At 41.7% G+C, this 22,507-nt stretch overlaps 1 protein-coding gene across 1 annotated transcript in view; it reads left to right on the plus strand.

Annotated features, from left to right (window-relative positions):
• The window catches only part of HTR1F (5-hydroxytryptamine receptor 1F), a 101,357-nt gene extending 82,261 nt beyond the window's left edge, over positions 1-19,096 (plus strand). Inside the window, exons 2-3 of the mRNA XM_081907902.1 lie at positions 11,794-11,950; positions 15,367-19,096. Of these exons, the coding sequence (XP_081764028.1) occupies positions 15,404-16,525 (1,122 nt within the window). The 5' untranslated portion in view covers positions 11,794-11,950; positions 15,367-15,403 and the 3' untranslated portion in view covers positions 16,526-19,096. The remainder of the gene's footprint in view (positions 1-11,793; positions 11,951-15,366) is intronic.
• Positions 19,097-22,507: the final 3,411 nt, after the last annotated feature.

A 22,507-nucleotide genomic window follows, 5' to 3' on the forward strand; every position in this document is an offset into this window, starting at 1 on the left:
TGGAGCACGATTTCTGTTCTCATCCTGAAGCAAAGTTCTTAACCCAAAGTACTATTTCTGGGTTAGCAGAGTCTGTAACCTGAAGCATATGTAACCCGAGGTACCACTGTATAAATATTGTAGTCAATTCAGAGAAAAATTGATGCTTTTGACACTGTAGCCCAGGAGTTGTATCCTGCCATCCTCCAGACATTGTTGGACGACAATTTCCATCATCCTGACCACTTACCATATTGGTTGGGGGTGATGAGTTCAAGCCCAAATGCATCTCGAGAACCACAAGTTAGCCACCCACCATGACCGCACCTTAGTCCTTCACATCATCTTAGCTTCTCTCCTCCTCTTCCTTGGGGACAAGCTCAGAAAGACGTTTTAAGGGAAGGGTAGCTCCTTGAGGATCCTTGAAAAGCTTTTGAAATGTCTTTCTGCTTAATACAATTACCACTATTGTGTCTTTTGTATATATTCTGTGCTCTCATACCGTATCTGCTTATAGTGGTACGTCGGGATGCGAACGGGATCTGTTCCGGAGCCCCATTCACATCCCGAACGGAACGCAAGACACAACAGCGGGTCTGCACGTGCGCGGGTTGCATTTCGCTGCTTCCGCGCAGGCGCGTGACGTCATTTTGAGCGCCTGCGCATGACGTCATTTTGAGCGCCTGCGCATGCACAAGCGGCGAAACCCGGAAGTCACGCGCTCCATTACTTCCGGGTTGCCGTGGAGCACAACTCGAACGCACTCAACCTGAAGCACATTCAACTCGAGGTATGACTGTATTATTATTATTTTGACATTTTGAAGAAAACTATATGCTTATTTTTTAAAAAATCCTCATAAGTAATTTTATTTATATTTAATGTTTGTACAATACACATCAGGACCCGTTCAAGAAACAGGTGTACATTCTTTGTGGGTAATCCCACACATTCAGTGACAATTGGTGGGGCAGCTCAGTGTTGCTCACCTGTCTTCCAAGCACTAGACTGGGTCTGCCATTGTCTCTGCCTTGCCCCTCTTTCTCCGCCTTGCCCCTCTTTGGAACTGGCAGCAACACTCACTGTCCAGAAGGCAAGAAAGCAAAGCCACCACTGACTGCTACTGCGCACATTCTGTTTAACACAAGCACTCCAGAGTTTGCTTTGCTCCCGGGGTGTGATAAGTTCTTTGTTAGACGCATAGGATGACGTCAAAAGAGTGGGAGAGGCGCATGTTGGATTTTCTGCCTCAGATGCCAAAATAACTGGGTTGGCCATGTGTACTGTGTACCTTGATTTGGGAAAGGGGCGCATGTCATTTAGTGCTAGCAAAATGCCTACACACCATACACACTGCAAACTTGTAGACAATATTAGAAATGGTAATCATGGTGTATGCGGCAGTAATTCCACCCACTTCAGGGGCGGGGGGAGGAATGCAAAGCATGAGACTCATAACCACTGGCTATGATCTTTTTCATCTTAATGGCTTTGTCATCCAACCTTGAAGTTTACTGTGGTTCTTTTAATACCTTTTCCTGTTCTCCCTGATGCATTCAGTGGTCACTGTGTTCTTCGTAATCATTAACGTATCATAAGGCTGTAACTATGCTACACCTCCCCCATATGTTATACTTAGCTATCAATGTATTCCACATTAAAGAGCAGTAATGAAAGTGGATAATGATCGACAAAAGTGGGAGGGTACAGTCAGCTTAAGCTCTATCACATCCTGTAAGCCGGGTGTTGTTTCCCAGTACAGCAGGAATTGCCTTCGATGTCTCCAATGACCTGTGAAATATATAAAACTGATTTATAGACGAAGCATCTGCTTTATCTGATAAGTCCTACACACCAGCCTACTTGCTTTTTAAAAACCTGAGTGAGAGGGTTCAGTGTAGTCTTGCCTCATCCTGCTTTTCCTGTAGTTGCTGCCTATGGATATTAAAGATTTTTAAAGAACAGAATGGTATCTTGCAAGGTTCAGATCATAAAGTGGCCTCTGCAAAGTTGCCTCCAGGTTTTGGGGGCTGTTTTGGCAAGATCCCCACCAGGGGCCACCATCCCTCAATGAGTGCTGCCACTGCTGCCGCCTCCTCTTGGCTATCACTCCCTTGCTTGCCAGGCAGAGATGCAGTGAGCAACTGGCTCACCAGGTGAGGCAGAGCCACTACACTAACTCCGTATCCCACCAAAGAGCAGACTTTTTTGTGATGAGGAAAGCGATGGTGAAATGCAGTGGAAAGTATGGGGTGGCTCTTGCTTGACACAGCACTGTATAATCTCCCTGCAAAAAATAATAATCAGTATTTATTTGTTTATTTATTTAAAAGCCTTTCTAAACCATTTAATATCTCAAAATCTTTCCATATACAGAAATACAACATAAAAACTATAGAATACTATGGTATAAGGTAAAGGTAAAGGGACCCCTGACCATTAGGTCCAGTCGTGACCGGCTCTGGGGTTGTGGCGCTCATCTCGCTTTATTGGCCGAGGGAACGGGTGTACAGTTTCCGTGTCATGTGGCCAGCATGACTAAGCTGCTTCTGGCGAACCAGAGCAGCGCACGGAAACACCGTTTACCTTCCCGCCAGAGCGGTACCTATTTATCTACTTGCACTTGGACATGCTTTTAAACTGCTAGGTTGGCAGGAGCAGGGACCGAGCAACAGGAGCTCACCCCATCACGGGGATTTGAACCGCCGACCTTCTGATTGGCAAGTCCTAGGCTCTGTGGTTTAACCCACAGCGCCACCCGTGTATAGTATTGTATAAAAACAGCAATTTAGCAATTAATAGAATTCCATAATGCTGAATAATCAAAAATAGTCAACACTGTCTAATCTCCCCAGAAATTCTGTGCAAATAAATCTGTATGAATGTTCATTAATCAAGATGCCTGAAAGCAACCTTTGAAAAGAAGAGTTTGATGTTAACTGTTTCCTTATGGAAACTGATGACTGGTTCATGTCATTATTTGCAGTGGCCTCAGATATACATTTTGAGATTGTTGGTGGGTAGGTGTGGGGGCACATAACTGAATCATGCACAGAGAATTTTTTAAGTATGGGGGGGATTATTCATCACCACCCTTCTAAGACCTTTAGAAACAAGTGGAACTGCTCAAGAGTGTTTTTGATGTTACCTGCAATGTGAAACGCTGCTCAAAAGTTCTGATATGATCAGAAAAGGGGGCAATTCTTACAGCCAATTGCACTTAACGTATTTTGTGTGTTAAAATTGTGACCTATCTAACTTGGACCTGAGACTAGGAAAGAAAATAAATATAAATTGTATGTATTGTGAAGGATACTGTGCAAAATAGGCATCATATTAGACTTTGATTGAAATTAATTGTTCCACAGAAGTATCAAAGTAAGAGTTATAGACATGTCACCTTTTGTCAAATGATACATTGAAACAGGCGATAAAGTGAAATTAACTGTCTCACACTTTCTTAAGATGAAATAAATTCATTATCAGGTATAGCAGAAGAAAAATGATGTGAATAAACAAGTTGAGTGCTTTCACTATTTCCCTTCATCACTTCAGAAGTCTGAAAAATCAGGCAATAAATATCACTGAATTTCTGGAGTTGGCATGGTGGCTAATTGTAATAACATGTTTGACACAAAATGATAGCAGAATAAATGTTTCTGAAAATGAGGGTGCTTTAGTAATTCAGACAACACATCTGATCTTCACATGGAACAGCAAGCCCATTAATTTTATCTTTTTCAGCTGTATCTTCTAATAAAGTGAATCATTACCCAGACCTCTAGGGCTCAATTATTCCACTTCTTAGGCAGAGGAGGAGGAGGAGGAGGTGTCATCCGTATTACGCTGCCCATCGTTATTACGCCTTTACTGCAGTGTTTTCAAGGACACCAGGCAAAAGGTGGTGGCTCTCCCTATGCAACAGGCTAAGTCAAGATTTCCCAAGGAGTTTCAAGAGTTGGTTTCAAGTGCATTTGTACTACTCAGTTTGTACCACTGAACAGAACAACCCCATGTGACTGTCCTAACAATACAATCTCTGGCAAAGACCAGGGTGACCACTTATGCATGCCAGCTCCAAGGGGCCAAGGCATGCATTTATTTATTTTTATTCTTTTGAGGGAGCTGGTCTCCCTCAATGTTCAGAGGGCATTTGGCTCTGCTGCCTGGCTCCTCACAATGTCACACGCATGACATCAGGACGTCACTTTGACCCCCCTCAATCATCTTGGGAAGATGGCGCCTCTGTGCACCTCCCCAGAAAGAGGAAACACATCACCAAAAAATAGGGCAAAAGAGGACAGATTTCAATAAAACCTGCATACACTAATTTACTATGTAAGTATAAATACAATGCATCTCACCATTGTGTGATAGGCTGTTCCCATGTGAAAGGTGTGCCTGTTGAGGCTCTAGCAGCTGATGGGCAACTTCAAGGCCCCTGCTCTTCCTCCTTATGGCTTTTTATCTTTAGAATGGATTCAGATCAGGCAGCCCTTTCAATAGAGGACTCCTTCAAACAGATGGCTGTTTGCTGTAAGCAAGGATGGAAGGCCAGCCTTGTGTAGAAGGCTGCAGCAAAGGCAAAACTAATTTAATTAACTACTCTCACAACAGAGAATGCATATGAAATAACGGGGAGAGTTGAGCGGCCATTTCTGTTTGCTGTACAGAACCCAGGAGGACAGCCTATAATGAGCTATAATGAATGGTGAACTAAATCAGCTGTAACGTTGTTATTGGAAGGAGGGTCTGCAGAGGACTATAAAGAATGCCCACTGACATGAATTCAGGAAAGGACAATCGAATGGATAAGCCAACTGCTAGGCAACTGAGAACTTGTGGCTCGCCAGAAGAAGACACAGCTCAAAAGCTGCAAACCATCATTTTAAAACACTACAAAAATATGGTGGGGGAAGGCAAAACGCTGAACAGGAATGGGCAAGAGGCACTTTGAAAGTCTGAACCATTCATACAAGACCATAATCCTTATTGAAAGGGATATATCACATACTGTAAGAGCATAGGGTAAAGGTAAAGGTACCCCTGACCGTTAGGTCCAGTTGCAGATGACTCTGGGGTTATGACGCTCATCTCACTCTATAGGCCGAGGGAGCCAGCGTTTGTCCACAGACAGCTTCTGGGTCATGTGGCTAGCATGACTAAGCCGCTTCTGGCGAACCAGAGCAGCACACAGAAACACCATTTACCTTCCCGCTGCAGCGGTACCTATGTATCTACCTGCACTTTGACGTGATTTCGAACTGCTAGGTGGGCAGGAGCAGGGACCGGACAACGGGTGCTCACCCTGTCGCAGGGATTCAAACCCCCGACCTTCTGATCAGCAAGCCCTAGGCTCTGTGGCTTAGACTACAGCGCCACCCACACCCCTAAGAGCATAGTGTACATAATGACAAATAGTGATTGTAGCAAGGCTCTCAGACTTTCTTCCCTCATATTTTTGCCCTTATCAACATCTTAAGTACACCCAGGCAAGCTATTCATTGGTCTAGAATCATTTCCCCATCCTTACTTCATACTGTGCTTTAAAGGCAGACAGTGTAAGCAGCAACAACCTGGCCCTCTGAAGAGGATTACGATATTGCAGTGGAGTGCCTACCTGTTGCACAGACACTCAATGCATCCATTGAGAGAGTCCTCCCAGTTGCACGGGTGTTGCAGAATTACTGCTGTGAAGAGTCATGTTCTAACCCCAGATTCCAGTATCTATATATATTTTTCCCAATCCACTTACATGACCTTACTGTGCCGCTGATGTCTTCTGGCCTCACTGCTTACAAAGGAAGCACACAAAAGGCATCTCCTTTTGAAATATATGAGCAGAGTTCTTGGGGGGTGGGGGAATTGAGAGCAAACACAGCTGAAGCACACCCAGCTGTCCGATTTAGGCTGAAGTCCTCTACACACTTACATGGGAGTTAAGTACTCAGTGGGACTCACTTCTGAGTCAACACACTTAGGACTTCTCTATTAGTATAACGGATTCTCTGTTACAATTCCCTTTTTAAAGAGAAGCTTCCTCCTCCACACAAAATAAGTGCAGTCATCATAGGAGACAGCTATGCCAGACATTTAGGTGATGACATGGTAAATACAAAGTGGAAGAAGGAACATGACATGATCTGAAAGATGCTGAGAATGTAATGCAATCAAAATTCAAGCAGGTGTTTCCACCCCTACAACAAGATCGTACCTGCAGCTGACAAGGTCAGAAGCATCACGGCACCCACAGCATTTTTTTAAAAAAATAAGTAGAACTGTGATCTGCATTGCAGGAATATGAGTTCCTTCCAACTGTACAGTTCTGTTATTCTGTGAACATGTTGTTTGGGAGTAAATCCCATTGAATTCAGGTGGGGACATAGCTCAAGCGTGGAGTACATCATGTTTCGCATAGACCAAGTCCCAGGACTCAGCTATACAGCTGCAAATAAAATGTTTTAAATGTGTTGTAAAGTGCATTATACAAACGTGACACTAGAAGGTAATGGAGAGCTATGGCAAATTCAATATATTTTTCTTTCTTTTTTAATAATAATTTTTATTAGTTTTCAATTACAATACTCCAAAAAAAGCCTCATTATGTCAATAACAAATTATAATATAATTAGTAATGCCAATCTTTCAAATGCCAAATTATACAATTTATGTGCCCCCCAAGTGCTAGAGTTAATGGTTTGATGATTTACGTAATTTCTGTGTTCCATAATCTTATAAGTTTCAATTACCCACCAGTCAGAAAAACAAACCCTTACACCACAGCTGCAATTCTAACAACTTCCATTCTCATTAACACATTAAATTATTTATAATCCTACAGGTGAACCATTCAAAGTATGTTTTTATTCTTCTTATTCTGTCCATAGTGTTTCTTCCTGACTTTGTACTGTATCGTGTCTATCTTTTTGTCTGTTGTTGCTGTCTCCATCATACCTTGGGTGGAGCTGGTTTTCCATTGTTGTTTCTTAAGTTCTCCATTGCTCCTAAATTCAATATACATGTTTATATGTGTCTAGATTCCACCCCAGATTCAGTTTTGGAGACCTCCTCCTAGCTTCCAAGACAGTCCTGAACAAAATGCATTGTCAGTGCTCTGATTCAGTATACTACTCATAGACAGTAGTAGTAGCAGCAGCAGCAGATAAATTTTAGGACACATCCCTACCACATTAAGCCAGTGAGATAGTTTTCTAGGTAAGGCTGGTGATTATTTTTGGCAACAGGCTTGCTGTGAAGGGTAAATCAAGTTAACAAGGTGAGAACTCAAGATAATAATGTGACTGTGAACTTGGTTTACCCTTCACTGTAAATCTGTTGGCAGCCATTAAAATCACCGAGAAACTTCTCACACGGGACTACAGCTCAATATTTAGATCAGTCCAAAGTTGCCTCACCTATATCTGCCATTCTTGTCAAACCAGTCTATGCACCATGTTCACTTTCCCTCCCCCTAAGTCTCCGTCATATTCATTCACAGACTGAAAACCCAGGTAGCACGATGGCTTAGAGTGCCAGTCAAAGGTGCAAATCCCATTCTCTCATAAAGACCATGGGGTAACTTTGGGCTAATAACTCTCAGACTAACAATTCAGGGTTGGTGTGGGGATAAATGGGGAGGGGGACAGCACTGTTGCAGTCCTGAAGAAAGGCAGGGCATAAAATGTAGCTGGAAAATAGCAGCGTTGGGCTTCTAGAATTTTACCTTTGCAAATGCATCCATTCTATAATAGATCACACAGACTTTAAGCAGCAATTCATTTTGCAGTAGAAAAGCAATATTCATTTTCATGCCTCCCTTGCCCCCAAATGCATCTTCTGGTTGGAAGGCAATGCTCGTTTTTTGAACTCCACGAGAAAATAATCAAATTGATGATGCATCCCTTATTTTGCACTGGAAATTCTGCACATAGGAGCTGTATTTTTTTTTACCACAATCTACAGAGAGAAATAAAAAGCACAGACACAATACACAGTAAATTGATAAAATCTTGCCTTGACCGAGTGCTTACAAATGAAGAAAGATTCTTGCAGTTTTGCATAATTTGTTGCACAATAATTGGCAATTCAAAAAATTCTCTGGAGTTGCTATGAATAATTGTTAAAAAATGTATATTATTATTTATTGAATTTAAAGCTCTACTTTTTCTCTAGGACTGTGTAGCACTTTCAATATGGTTCTGAGTTCTGTTTTCCATGTCTCAGTCCCATTTAAAATTGAATTAATTATCTTAGACAAGTAGATTGGCTTGAACCGGTGAAACTATAATTAAAAGTAGTCCTTCATTATTAATTCTGAACAATCAGTTGACATTTTGAAGTCAGTCACCCTTGTGTAAGCATTATGTCAAATGCCACAAGGTTGTCAAAAGTTATTACGCAAGAGAAAGAAGCTTTTGTGACAGTCAGTTATTTTCATATCAGGAATGACAATTAGTGCAGCAGGTTGAAAAAGGCCTTGTTTGGTAATCAAAATGCCTGAAATTCGAGAGTTGGCGTATCTAAGAGTGAGCTTTTGTCAAGGTTCATCTGAAGATAAACACAGACTCTCCCCTCAATCTACATTTAAATAACTATTTTTAGCACCCTCTTGCTTTCTTGAATGTTTTAAGGAGTATTTTGAGGAGGGAAATGTCATATGAATAAAATGGCTTGGCTTAATGGCTCTCAACTAGTAGTTACTGGGGACCAACAACAGGAGGGAACTCTCGCCCTGGTGTCCTCCTGTGGGCTTCCCAATCTGGTTGGTTGGTGTGGTAAAAAGGATGCTGAACTAGATGTTCCAACAAAATGATTCATAACACTTCCCAGTTAAAGAAAGAAAGAAAAGATTGGCCTTAGACCTGACTATGCAAAGCATAAAATGATGCTCAAAATAATATGCCATGAGGCACAAATTTGCACTCTATGTACTTGTAAAACACAGCAAGGAGGAGGGTCAAAACTTGAATTGGTTGGCTCTGCCTATCAGTGACTCTGGCTCCACCAGCTATTGTGCTCCCTGCCTTCCACCCTACTAGTCATAATGGACACCAGGTACCACTGACCCATTCTAATGAACATCCATGGGGAGGGGTCTGCCATTACAGCGATGCTCCCTCATAACAGAAGAGTGAGTGGAAGAATAGTCACAATCAAAACATTGATCATGTCACCTGGGGCCAATGAGAGTTGGAGTCCAACAACATCTGAAGGGCCACAGTTTCTCCATCTCTGACACAGACCAAGGAATCAGCAGGGTGTGTAGACACAAAGCATGAGGAATGGAATTATCTTGGTTCACTTTTGATCCTTTTCTTTATCCTGCATTCTTATACCTAATCCGAACTGATCTAGAATAGCTAGAGTAATTTCACATACCGATGCACACATCTCAGTCAGAATATTGAGACTACACAAGCTTTAAACAATAGAGCTTGGAAACAGAGTTAACAAATATGTGCTGACATATCCTTTTAACCTAAATAACGAAAGTTTGTGCTCTTGCTAATCAGCAATTGATGGTTTGGGTGTATTGATAGAATTAATGCTTTTAAAATGCCTATAGGAAGACAGCAAACTATACCCCAGAATAAGAGTAAGCCAAGAGAAATATATTGAGCCATTTAAAAATGAAGTTAGGGATAAACAAAAAGTACAAAACAATTATGAAAAAAGCATCGTCTGTGATCATTTTTAAAAGTTGGTCCTATTACTTTAGAAGACATGTGATCATATAATCAATCTGAGTGCCTCTTAATGCTCAGACAAGAAAAGGTGGATGGGACTGACTTGAAATGTTAATTTTTGGCATTGTCTCAAAACAGCAAGTATAAACAAGAAACCTTCAGTTTTTTATTTTGTACAGAATATCATCTGCAGGCAAACACCTGCATGCCATCATTTGCTTCTGATTCAGTGAAACACTTACGAGAGCAGCTTTATTTCAGTAAAACTATCCTGGGGAGAAAACAGCACAAATAAAATGTCTTTCAGTTGATGCTTAGAAAATGCAGTTTGCTCATTCTGAAGTGGAAAATGCAGGGATTCACAGAGTCTGCATTTTTTTATATGCCACTTGCTAAATTACTGTCAAAAAAGTAAAGGAGTTCAATTTTCTGCCACTTGAATTGCTTAAACTGCCTTATTTTTCAAAAGTTCAGACAGAAACATTTTTTTTCTTTCACACATTTGTAAAGCACAAAAGAAAAAGCTGAAGGGATCTTAGACACAGATCTCACCCCTCCACTCCCTCCCCACCAGACTCCATTACATTCTTCTGAGTATTATAGGATGTTGTACTTGTAAAAAAAGGTAGTATATGAGCACAGCTTCCTCTTGACATCCAGTTGCACACAGAAAGCAAGAGCCCACCCACAGTAGTATTGTGGCAGACAGAAGTCCAGGACCCCATCCTACAGAATGGGCAAGAGGACCCTTAAATACAGCAGGGCTTGCCTATCCCATTTTGAAGTAAGTGAAGTAATACACATCACCATGTAAATTCAGGTCATCCAGTAAAGTCAATTAAGTCCAGAGCTGGATTTAAAAAAATAAAAACAAAACATATACAAGTGCAGAGGGAATTCCCCGCCCTAGTCCTCAAGGATTCCCACCAGTAACCCCAAAATCACACACACACCTGTCCTGCCCTTTCGATTCTGCTTAGCCCCTGTTTGCATTTGAGGAAAACAAGATGCAAATTTAGATGCTGTTTGGATTTTCCTCTAGACCCTGTGATTTAGAATTAGTAAACCTGTTCCAATCAAAATCTCTGGCTATGCAACCAATATGGTTTAATTAGGCCTGTTACTTTAAGGAAATTCCAGGCTTCAGGCTCTTTTGTGCAGAATATGGTGGGCAGGAGGGAAGGCTTTGAAGCCCTGATAAGCCAAATCAGAATCATTCCTCAGTTTCTGAGAATGTCCACATATGTTTCTTTGGAGAGCCACCTATTAAGCTGCAGAGCCACAGTCTGCTAAAAAATTAGACAGCTCCCTTGCCTCTCTGAACAAGTAGCTTCCCTCACCCCTTTTTATTAATATTGATTTGACCAGTGAGGGAAAATTTGGGGGGATTGCTGAGCAGCATTGTTGGAAAAAGCTAGTCACTATTTTATCTTATTTTTAAGTTATGTTATTTATATTGCATTTTGTGAATGGAGCATTGAGGAAGGCCAGGAATGACCAGGTCACCTTTTTTAAACATGGGAGAGTGCAGCCCAGAGGCCTTTAAAAAAAAATCTCCTTTAGATCGAAGATAGGTGGGGAGGTATCTGTGCAGCCCAGAGACAACATTGGCAAGGAAAAGGCACATGTTCAAGCCTTCTATTTCCTCAGCCTGGTTGATCCTCAGACTTCAGCACGCTATTGCTTGCATACTGGCAATACAGTGGTACCTCTGATTAAGAACTTAATTTGTTCCAGAGGTCCATTCTTAACCTGAAACTGTTCTTAACCTGAGGTACCACTTTAGCTAATGGGGCCTCCCGCTGCCACCGCGCGATTTCTGTTCTCATCCTGAAGCAAAGTTCTTAACCTGAGGTACTATTTCTGGGTTAGTGGAGTCTGTAACCTGAAGCGTCTGTAACCCAAGGTACCACTGTAGTCTCCTCTATATACTCTTCCAACCACTCCAGACCAGCCCACCAGAGGGCAGAGTGTTGATCTGGAGCCATAATTAAAAATTCATTTGCCATAGACTCTTTGTATGGTATTGCTGCTGCCTAAAATGGCGTGGTGCACCGAGAAAAATATGCGGAGACCCAGGATACTTAGAGATGTTGTCTTAAGAACTCTTTTCTCCTTTTTGTTGCAGAATGGCAAATAAGAGGCAATTACAACCCTTCCAAAATATGGACATGGACATGGACATGGAGAAAACTCAAAGCAAACCTTCACCTTAAGATTGGAATTGAATTGTATTGCATAGACTTTTTTGACGTGTACCTTGATGTATGGAGCTTCAGGAAAAGGTTTGATCTGTAACCATTATTTGATGAAGCTGTGTTTGTCAGTCTTTGTGAGAGTAACTTGATCATTATCTCCCTAAAAGTGTGGCCGTTCCTTCCATTTGCATAGAGCAGGAAGCAGGACCCTGTGGGTAGGCAAGGGTAGGCTGAGCAGCATTGTTGGAAAAAGCTAGTCACTCTCTTATTTTATGTTTTAGTTATGTTCGTTATATTGCATTTTGTGAATGGTGCATTGAGGAGGGTAGAAAACAGTGGTAAGATACTGAGAGCAGATGACAGATAGTGCAGATAGAAATAAGAAACAGGTCTAGCCTAAAGATGAATGAATCTGTCAACTTCAGTTTCTTATTCTTTTTCAGTCTTAAGTTGACTTTGCCACATTCCTGCATCAGTTGGCAATATTATTCTTTTTTTACGTTCTCATGAAAATTCACCAGCACTTTTAAGTACGCAGTTTTACTTAATGTGCACCTTTCCCCCCAAGCAGTTTCCCAGTTTTTACACTAATATATGTGCACTCTCAGTGTGGCAGGAGCCTTCAGAATCCTGTCTCTGCACAATAGCCGCCTGATTTTCACCTAAACATTTTATGGATCAGCAAATAGAGAAGGGAAATAAATGACCCAAAGAGCTCCTTAGATACACTGCACATCACACGTTGCCAAAAGCATACAGATCACTCTGTGCGTGCAGCCACTTCAAAAAGTGGCTGGAGACTCTGAACGCTGACACTGAATTGCCAATGGACTCCTAAGATTTGTTTACCCAGTTTGAGAGCTATCCAGAACTATTAACTGAAATGAGATGGGATTACGCCCACAGTCTCTGTGAACCCAAGTATGGTGCTTTTTTTATCACAACACTTGACTGGCCAGCCAAGTCAGGCTGTGGGGTTACAGCTTTTCTCTCTCTGCCCCCCTTCCCCATTCTTAGTAGATTGACATATGTTTGGTTGATAACTGCATGCGGCTTTATAGTTATTTTTGGTGCATATACCCAGAAGGCCATCGCTGGCACAGTTCTGCAAAGCTAGGAGGGTAAATATTCCAGTGAGATGCAGTTCAGTTGTGTGATCTAAATTAGTTTCATTGTGCTTATCTACAGATGAGGTTGCCCTTTAGCTGATACAAATCCAAGAAACTGCAATACAGCTCCAGTCCACGGATTTAGTTTATGAAAGAAGAAAGAACTATGAATGTTATTGGAAGGCTTTTGTATTAAATCTCAAAGTTTCCCAAATAATGCTTAAATCAGGCTAGATCCTGATCTGCCCCATCCCTTGTAGGCCATGATTGACAGATGGCCAGCGCATTGGTTCTGTATGGAGACAACTCAGCTAGCAAACCCCAGGAAAAAAATATTTCAAATTTTCCTTGAATATTTGTAAAAGTCGAAATATTGCAAAAAGAGCTTAGATACAGAGTAGTTCTCACTGCACAAATTGCCCACCTTACAATATTTTTCCAACTGTCTAGTGTGGGACCTGAAGGTCACTAACCCTGGCATTTTCACTACATCATCACCACACCAAGAGGCAACACTGGCGGAGGAAGAGGGGGGCAGGGGGAGCACACCACCCCCGGCAGTGCAATCCGGGTGGCTGTCCCCCGTCCGTGCTGGGCACCACGCCCCCTCAGGCAGCGTGCCACGCCCCTGGGACGCATGCCAGCCCCACCCCCGCCTGACCTCTGCCCCCAGTGCTGAGCATGAAGCTCCGCCACTGAGAGGCAGTAGCACACAGAGCTATGGACATAAACCTCCTTTCATATTTAACTGGGAGGGAAGCCACAGCAGTCCTTCAGTTTGCAAAACAACAGCATTGACAGAACAAAGTGGGACAATTAGAAAACATTAAGAACATAAAAAGAGTCCTGCTAGATTAGAACACAGGTCCATCACCTGGTCCACCTTGTATCTGATGAGTAGCCAGCCATTTCCCTCTGCAGGCCAAACCCTCACTCTATTGTTCAACTTCAGTATCTGCCTTCAGAGTGATCTTGCCTCTGAACACAGAGGTCCAATTTCACTGTCATCGGTAAATCCTACTGATCTTTCCCCCCACAAATATGTCAAAATCCATTTTTCAGTAAAAGCACATCCAGGTAGGTATATTCCTTTTTAAAAAAAAAAAATAAAAATCATAGCATCTTTGTAGAGCAAACTGAATGAGGCATTGCTTAAGCAAAAGCAGCCAAATGTTTAGCTGAATCAATTAATGAGCACATTTCACATGTCAAAAAGCTGTGCTGTGTGAACAATCTCCTGTGCATTAACACTTTTTTGTGAAAGATAAAAAACACACCAAGTGAAAGTAGTCAGTGATGCAAGCACTAATTCCACTATTTTCTTGGTTATTTGCTGGTTATCTTCCCCCTGCTCCCTTAACCTAAATAGGGATTCTGCTGTGTGGTTGTGGTTGTTTTAATTGACGTCGCTGCAATTGGAAAGCGTAGCAGTTTCTATACCTTTAGTTTTGACTCATTTTTCCAAAGGACCAAGTCCAAGAAAGAAAACCTGCTTCTGAAAAGCTGGAAGAACAGAACAGAAGAAAGTAATTATTTATATGGTGACCCGAGGTTTTCTCATTACAGACTCTTTCTTAAAAGACAAAGAAGCAACAACAGCCTTGAACTCTTCCTAGTCTATATTTGTGGGGGGAAAGAATAGGACAGAAATGACTAGACATGCTTTCCACCTTGCTAGTGCAGAAAATCTACCATGTCATGCTTCACTTCTGGTTGATCCAATCTCTTCTAGTGTAGGCAGATATGCTTCCATTGTCCACAGAAAAAGATACTTTTCAAAGCATATATTTTTTTGAAGTGCCAGCTACAGAGCTTACATCTTTTATATTACTCACTCAGGCACATGACTTTTTATATATGATCCAATACTGTAGTCGTTACTTTTCCCTGCTATAAAATGGTGGCTACTAGAGTAGTGAAGTATAGTTTGTCAAGGATGCGGGGAAATGGAGCTCTGTGAGGGACAAACTGCAGATTCCTTTTGTGGTGTTGTTGCTTTAAATGTATACTGCACATTTAGCACAGGAATATAGTTTTTCTCAGTCTTGAACCATTTGTGGTCACCTCAACATGCTGCTATCAATCTAGATGTCATCGAAAAGGATTGGTATGATTAGCTGAAATCCTCCCTTTGATTAGGTTATCCACGTCTTTTCATCCTTGCACACGCCCCAAATAAATGAAGAAGGAAGTGGTGACTGCAGTAAGGATTTAGGAAGTCATATGGGATTGGTTATTGCAATCAGTTTCCTCATTTCTACGACTGGGACAAAAACATGTGGCATGGAAAATACTACAGGGAAAAGTAAGGGAGAATATTGAAATCTGTTGTGTATTGTGAGATTTCTGGGATATCAAGTTGCTGTTTCCTAAACTGTTTTTACTTCTCTACAGGTATATTTGTTAGATAAAAATCGCCTGGAAGGCAATCATGGATTTCCTGAACTTTACTGAACAAAATTATACATTGGAACAAAATGACACATCAGAAAAACTACTTAAGAAAGTAACACCCAAGATTCTGGTTTCTCTTACACTTTCTGTGCTAGCAGTGATGACAACTATCATCAACTCTCTAGTGATGACTGCCATAATTGTGACCCGAAAGCTCCACCACCCTGCCAATTATTTAATTTGCTCCTTGGCAGTCACTGATTTTCTGGTTGCCATCCTAGTCATGCCCTTCAGCATCGTCTACATTGTCAAAGAGACCTGGATCATGGGCCAGGTGATGTGCGACCTTTGGCTCAGCGTTGACATTACCTGCTGCACCTGTTCCATCTTGCATCTCTCAGCCATCGCTTTGGATCGCTACCGAGCAATCACAGATGCTGTGGAGTATGCCAGGAAGCGAACCCCGAAGCGGGCAGGCATCATGATTGCCGTCATGTGGGTCATTTCTGTCTTCATTTCAATGCCGCCGTTGTTTTGGCGGCACCAGGCTGCCAGCAGGGATGACGAGTGCATCATTAAGCACGACCACATTGTTTTTACCATCTACTCCACGTTTGGAGCCTTTTATATCCCGCTGGCATTGATTCTGATCCTTTACTACAAAATATACAAGGCAGCTAAGACTTTTCACAGGAGGAGCGTGAGTCGTGTTCTCAAAGAGGAGGCGAATGGACAGGGTCTCCTGGAAGGAGCTGAGAAAAGCTGCCAGCCAGTTTCCTCAGCATCATCCACAAAAGGGAAAGCATCTCACCGTTCAGGAGATTTGGACAGAATGCATATCTCCCTGCGAAGCCCCACTTCTGAGTCCAAGAATGAAAAGGGATGGAAGAGGCAACGGATTTCTACCACGAGAGAGAGAAAGGCAGCAACTACCCTTGGCTTAATTTTGGGTGCCTTTGTGATCTGCTGGCTCCCCTTCTTTGTGAAGGAGGTGGTTGTCAATACCTGCGAAAGATGTCAGATTTCAGAAGAAATGAATAATTTTCTGACATGGTTGGGATATATTAATTCTCTTGTTAACCCCCTGATTTACACAATCTTTAACGAAGATTTCAAGAAGGCATTCCAGAAACTTATCCAATGCAAGACCTCTCTGTGAAAAGAAAAAGTACTCTGTGGCTGACTGGTTTTTTTTGTGGGGGGAATGGATTCGCAGTTCTGCTCATGGTAGAATTGTGCCACACTGTGTTGGAGATTTCATTAGAATCTAGAGGGTTCCGGTGGGCATCCAGAAAATTTCAGGGATATGGTAGGCTGCAAAAAGAGCTCCAGCACTGATAGGTGCCATGACCACAGCAGTCCTAGAAGTCTAAGTCCAGCCCTGTAATTTCTCATGTCTTATCAGTATGAGAGAACCAAGCTGGGTTTGGGAGATGTTAGGTGGAAATCTGGACACACACAGAGAGAGAGAGTGAAATCCAGGACCACCAAACTTTTTCTGGAGTACATCTCTAATATTTACATATACATGATTTCTAATAGCACTAGCTCTGTTCAAGGAAAGCATTGAAACACCTACATATTGACTATCTCTGTTTTGTATCATTACCATCTCACAGTGAATGTTGTCCACACACTAAGATGTAACCAATTATTCCAATATTTATTGGAAAGAAGCTAACTACATGCATAGACCTATTCAGATAGGAACACTTAACTTTTAAGTGAATTGATCATCACGCTGTATACTTGGGGCTCATCCAAAAAGTAGCTTTGTGTGCTCCTGATTGCATGCTGTAACATGCAGCTGGGAGTACAGGAAGCATCCCAAGGAAAGTCACTTGAAACTAAGATGATGCACAAGTCTTTTCCAATGCAGTTACTCACTAATCTAGTGACTCCTTTGGATATTAAAACCTGAAGTTCTTTTACAATACAAATTCATCTTTCATCTATTAAAAATGGAAGGATTTAGCTTATAAAATACATAATGAAAATGGAAAACAGACTTTTTAATTCAGGGTTCGACCATTCCACTTCCATACATGTCAGCAATTGCAGTGAAGCTTCTCTCATTAAGGAAGTGTGTTCTCTGAGTTATGTAAGAAACCATTCAGCCTGGATTATCTCAAATGGAAGTGATGTATTGAACCCAACTCATAACATGATTTCTTCCCTCTAAGGTACCACTGAACTTCCAAGACTTGTGCTGGTTGTTCCCCTTACCACAAGGACTCCAGGGACATAGTCATTTCACATGTTCTCCCTCTCCCAGGGTTGATTCTCATAATGAAGCCAATCAGTGGCATGTTGTATCTTGAGGGTTTGATGGGCTTTCAGTGTGTACCAAAGAGGTCAAATCAGTGCTGCACTACTCAGCTTGTCATAGTCTGACTGAAATATGACCTTGCGATGCCAGAGTATTACCATTATTCTTTAAATAATTATACTCTCCATTTCTTAACTGAGTCTGCCATCCTGCATATTTATTTAAAATAGCAACCAGACATTCCAGAAAGAAGCAAAACAGCAGGTAAAGCAAGGGTACAGTGATAAATTCCCAAAAGTGTTAGCTAAAATTCAACAGAAAAGGAACCAACAAAATAATGATACAATGGACAGAGACGGACTTGCCTCAAAGTAAAGAAAATAAATAAACATAGGATTCAACCACAAAAATCTGAAAATATTAACAAAATACAACACAGTAATGGCACTCCCTAAGGCAGGCATTGAATTAAATAAACCATTAAGAATTATGTTGGAATAAAAAGCTTCAAAAGGCATATAAGGGTCAGACTGTGACAAGTTTCTTCAAGGAAAAAACTTCATAAGCGTTTACTGCAACTTTGACTGGAAGTTCACCACAACCCCCTAGAAACTACATCAACTCACATATGCATACAAAATGATCTGGCCCACAGAATTAATTGTCTAAAGCAGCTTTGAAAGATGGCAAGACTGTCTTCAGATAGAACCTTTTGAATTCTTTCCCCAAGACCTAAAATGCTTTACAGAGCCTGTTTTCACAAACTAGAAGCAAAGGCCATTTGAGAACCTTCTAGTAAGGGCCAAAGTTGAATGCTCTGCTCAATGAGAAGTCTTTTTCGTTGTCTTGTTAGTCTGTGACATTTTCCTATTTGAGGTGAATTATCAATTATTTATTTCTTTATTTTTATTCATAAAACTTAACTGCCACGAACAGAGACTGAACCTTTGATGACTGCAGTCGGGGTATCACTCAAAGGACCCGGTGCACAAGCCCACAACACAAATCTTCATAAATGCATGGAGTGCTCTGGATATATGCAATTGGCAGGTAGCTGAGGTCCCACCAGTCCTACATTTTGCAGCCCACCCAGGACCCTATAAGTAAAGGGGCAGGAGATCTGGAATCTTACATAGAAGATCTGGGGTTCAGCCCCATTGTCCAACCCATAGAAACACTCCTGTTTGCAAGGCACTACACTCTTGTGCATCAGTTCTAACTGCTGCATTATTTTTGAGAAACGACCAGGAAAGACACTCTGCATTTTTTAATAAGCTCCACAACAACCTTACTGAGCTGTTTTAAATTCCTCATGAGTTGGAGGAATAACTTTTGCAGTGGGGATCCTGCTGTACACATGTAGGCTACTGTGTGATTTAGAACCCTGAAAAATCAGGAAGAGCAATGGGAGCAAGATAACACATTAGTTCTTGCCCTTCATCATCATGTGAGAGATTTAGGAATACCTGAATAAGCATTCTAGGTACATGCCAACCTGGAAAGTATGGATATCCCACACACCTTTTCTCTCTTCTGCACACATCCATCTATGCTGCTTCATTCCTTCATTCCTGGACAGGTATCATTGAGCCTACTGAGGTCTGGAGGCTTGTCCATGCTTATGTACCTTTTGCCCTGCGCTTTTCAGGCACAACTCTGTGATTTAAAGCTCTATGAGCACTCTTTTTGCACCCCAGTGCATTCCCTGTGAAAATCCACTCTTTAAAGCTGAAGACCAACCAATGTCCGTTCAGGTTTTCAATGGATTGCCAGTTGCTCCAATTTGGTAGCAAAGAGCAGGTTTCCTCAGGGAAAGCTCTGGGACAATAAAAAAGTGGAAAGCATAAGTGTAGATAAGTCCTGGGACTTGCAATGACGCTCTTTTACCAATCCTTTAGGATGATCACCACCACCAACACACACTTAAGAAACATGTCAAGTGTTTGAAAATACAACTCCCCCTGCACTTCCACGTAGCACTGCAGCCTGGGTCTTGCTCGAACTTTGTAAGTTAAGCCATCTCCCATTAAAAAAAAAAAGATGCTGTCTTTAGCTGCCTATCATTATGCAGTTCTGCATCTTACAACAAGAGGCATTGGGACCTGTTGAAGCAATGCCTACAAAAGACATAATTTAATGTGCCAGCTGTAAGCTCTGATGGATGACACCAGCATGCCGCACTACATTAATGTGACATAACCATGGACTGCTTGGCGTTTCACATGCCCAGAATATTCAGAGAAAGAAATCAAATACTGCAACCAAAGAAAAAGCACTTCAAATTACACTCCCTGAATGGCTTCACTTAGATTTTTGTAAAATAATCACTCTCGGGGACATTCAGCGTAACAGAATCAGATTCTACAAAAAGCAACTCTTGAGTTTACAAACTCTTGTTTGTGTATAAGTCATTAGAGTCTACCACCTGGGGAAAATATGTGATTCACTCATTGAGGCTTGACTTGAGGTCATACTGGGGAGTAACACAACCAGGTAGAATGGGTCGCTTTCATGACCATCTTAGTTATCTACTCTCTTTTTCACGAAGTGTATTTCTGGGACCCATATATCATTTGATTTTGATTGTCCAGAGCAAAGCTACGTTCAAACCATATTAGGGGAAAGCACTGCAATTTTGTTGTATGTAAATATTTGTCCAGTGCAAAGTTAAGTCCAAACACTTTGCTAGAACTGCAGCAACTGCCTCTTCTGATGCAGCAGTTGCCGCCCTAGTTCCAATCTATTAAGGTACAAGTCAGGCGGGAGCGGGTGGGATGGAATCGGATGGCGCTTCACTTATTCCATACTCCAAATAGTGTCATAAATCTGCTTTTGCAAAAGGACAATAGCCACAGAAAAGGACCTCGGCGTAAACTGTCAACCGAAGGACTTCTTACATCTGTGCGGCACTATCCTTAAGCCACTTTGTCCAAATTGGATGTTCTGATGTGGGACTTGGAGCCGGGAGCTTCTTAACTTGCGAGTCACAGTGCTGACAATTGATTTATATGGTCCATTTCATAGTGGTTGCCGAGTGCAGAAGAATTATATTGCCATTATTTGTAAGACCTCACGGAGCAGAACAAAGGCAGGGGGGAAGGTGTCGCTGTTAGGAAAGAAGTTATTGAAGCTATCACGTTTGCCTGCAGTGTCTCCGGTTCGGGAAATGGATCAATATGTAGATAATAAAGAAGAAAATACCTGTTACATTGTGAAGTCGGTGCTTACATGTAATACTTGGCAAATATAGCAGTTGCTGCTGCAGCTAGGAGTCAAAGGAGGGCTCTTTCTACCCTTTAGGCTGGTTCCAACTGGAGCATTCAAGATACCAGCAATTGCAGGATGTAGCTAAGTAGCTTTTTCGAATATCACCACTTGTAGGTCAGTATTTAGTCGCCAATAATCTCATGCCACATGAGACTCTTTTACCACTTCCAATAACTGTACTGGGTCACGATATGCCATTATGGCTATCTTAAAAAAAGGCAGAGGACTAGGCAATTGAGATATGGTGTCTAAAGTCCTCCATCCTGACTCAGCCAGGGTTCAGCCAGCTGAGCTGAGGCCAGGATAAGTCCTGGAAAATGAATGTTCTAGGGGAGTGGTGGGACAGGGAGAGACTTACCCCTATTCCAGTCCCTATTGACAAAAACTCTTTATTTTGAAAGGCTTGTTTTCCTCCTGTCAAGCTCAGCTGGTAGCCCCACTTCTGAATGGAATTTGGAATGGGGTGGGTTACATTGGCATAATGTGCCCCCAGTATAAATGACACTGGCTTCCTGGGTTGCTCTGTAAGTCTACAAATCTGCCAAGAGATTTTGCTATCATATCAATTCTAAGCATCAATTTCAAGCATCAATATCCCAACTGGTGGAGATGAAGTAACTTCACACACACACCCCATGTGCCCCTTTGAGTCCTAATTGGTACCGTGGTCCTAACATGGCCACTTGTGACTGGTTTGGCTACATTCACTCATCATCTTAAGTCTTCTCTTGAATGGGAATCATCCCAAAAATATCGCCAAGGAAAATATATCAGATTTACATTTCCAAGATCCAGGACTGGAAACAAAGGAAAGACTAATTTGCACTCAAAATAGGGGCATGTTTCCTTGGGGAAAATACTCTCTGTATAAGAATTTCCCAGGGACGATGGTCAGATGGATTCTTCATCCCTAGATGATGACCATTTCCAGATTGGCTATGTATTGCTCAATAACCAAAGGTTATAGCCTCGATTCCTATCACTTTGCTTGATTAAATGCTCAGTAGAATAGGGCATCGGAAAATCTCAAAGTGTATGAAAAGAAACTGTCCTGAACTTTCTTACTTTTCATATATAACCATTTATGATCTCTTAACTCCAGAGCAGCTAGACAATGTCAGTGTTGCCACCCTGTCTGCTTTGAAGATGCTCTTTCATTAGCCTTCATTGCCTAACAATCAATTGTACTTCTTTTTAGCTTTTTTGCATTTAGAATTCTGAAAAGCTTTTGTTCACCTTTTAGCATTAGTATGAAACACCTACAAAGAGCACATATATAAAGGTCAGAACTTTGGTGAAAGGAAGCAATTTAAAACAGAATCATCTTCTGCTATTCTTTCTTCTGCTCTTTCTTACCCACAGGGTATCTTCTAATTATGCTTAGCCTCACAAAGCCTCATGCCCTCTTCAACAAAGTTTATTTCACTAGTGCACAACAAGTGCTTCCTGCGTCTCCATTTTGGGTTTAAGTCTTCATTTGTAAATATAGAAAGCCCCTACACGAGCAACCCCTTGTGCTACCCCAAATCACAGACATTTGCATTAAATTCTTTTTTTAAAATGCCCCTGGATGGGCATGCAGACACCCCAAGAGAGGACATGTGT

This window comes from Podarcis melisellensis (assembly GCF_964234715.1).
Source record: "Podarcis melisellensis genome assembly, chromosome: 4".
Lineage (NCBI taxonomy): Eukaryota > Metazoa > Chordata > Lepidosauria > Squamata > Lacertidae > Podarcis > Podarcis melisellensis.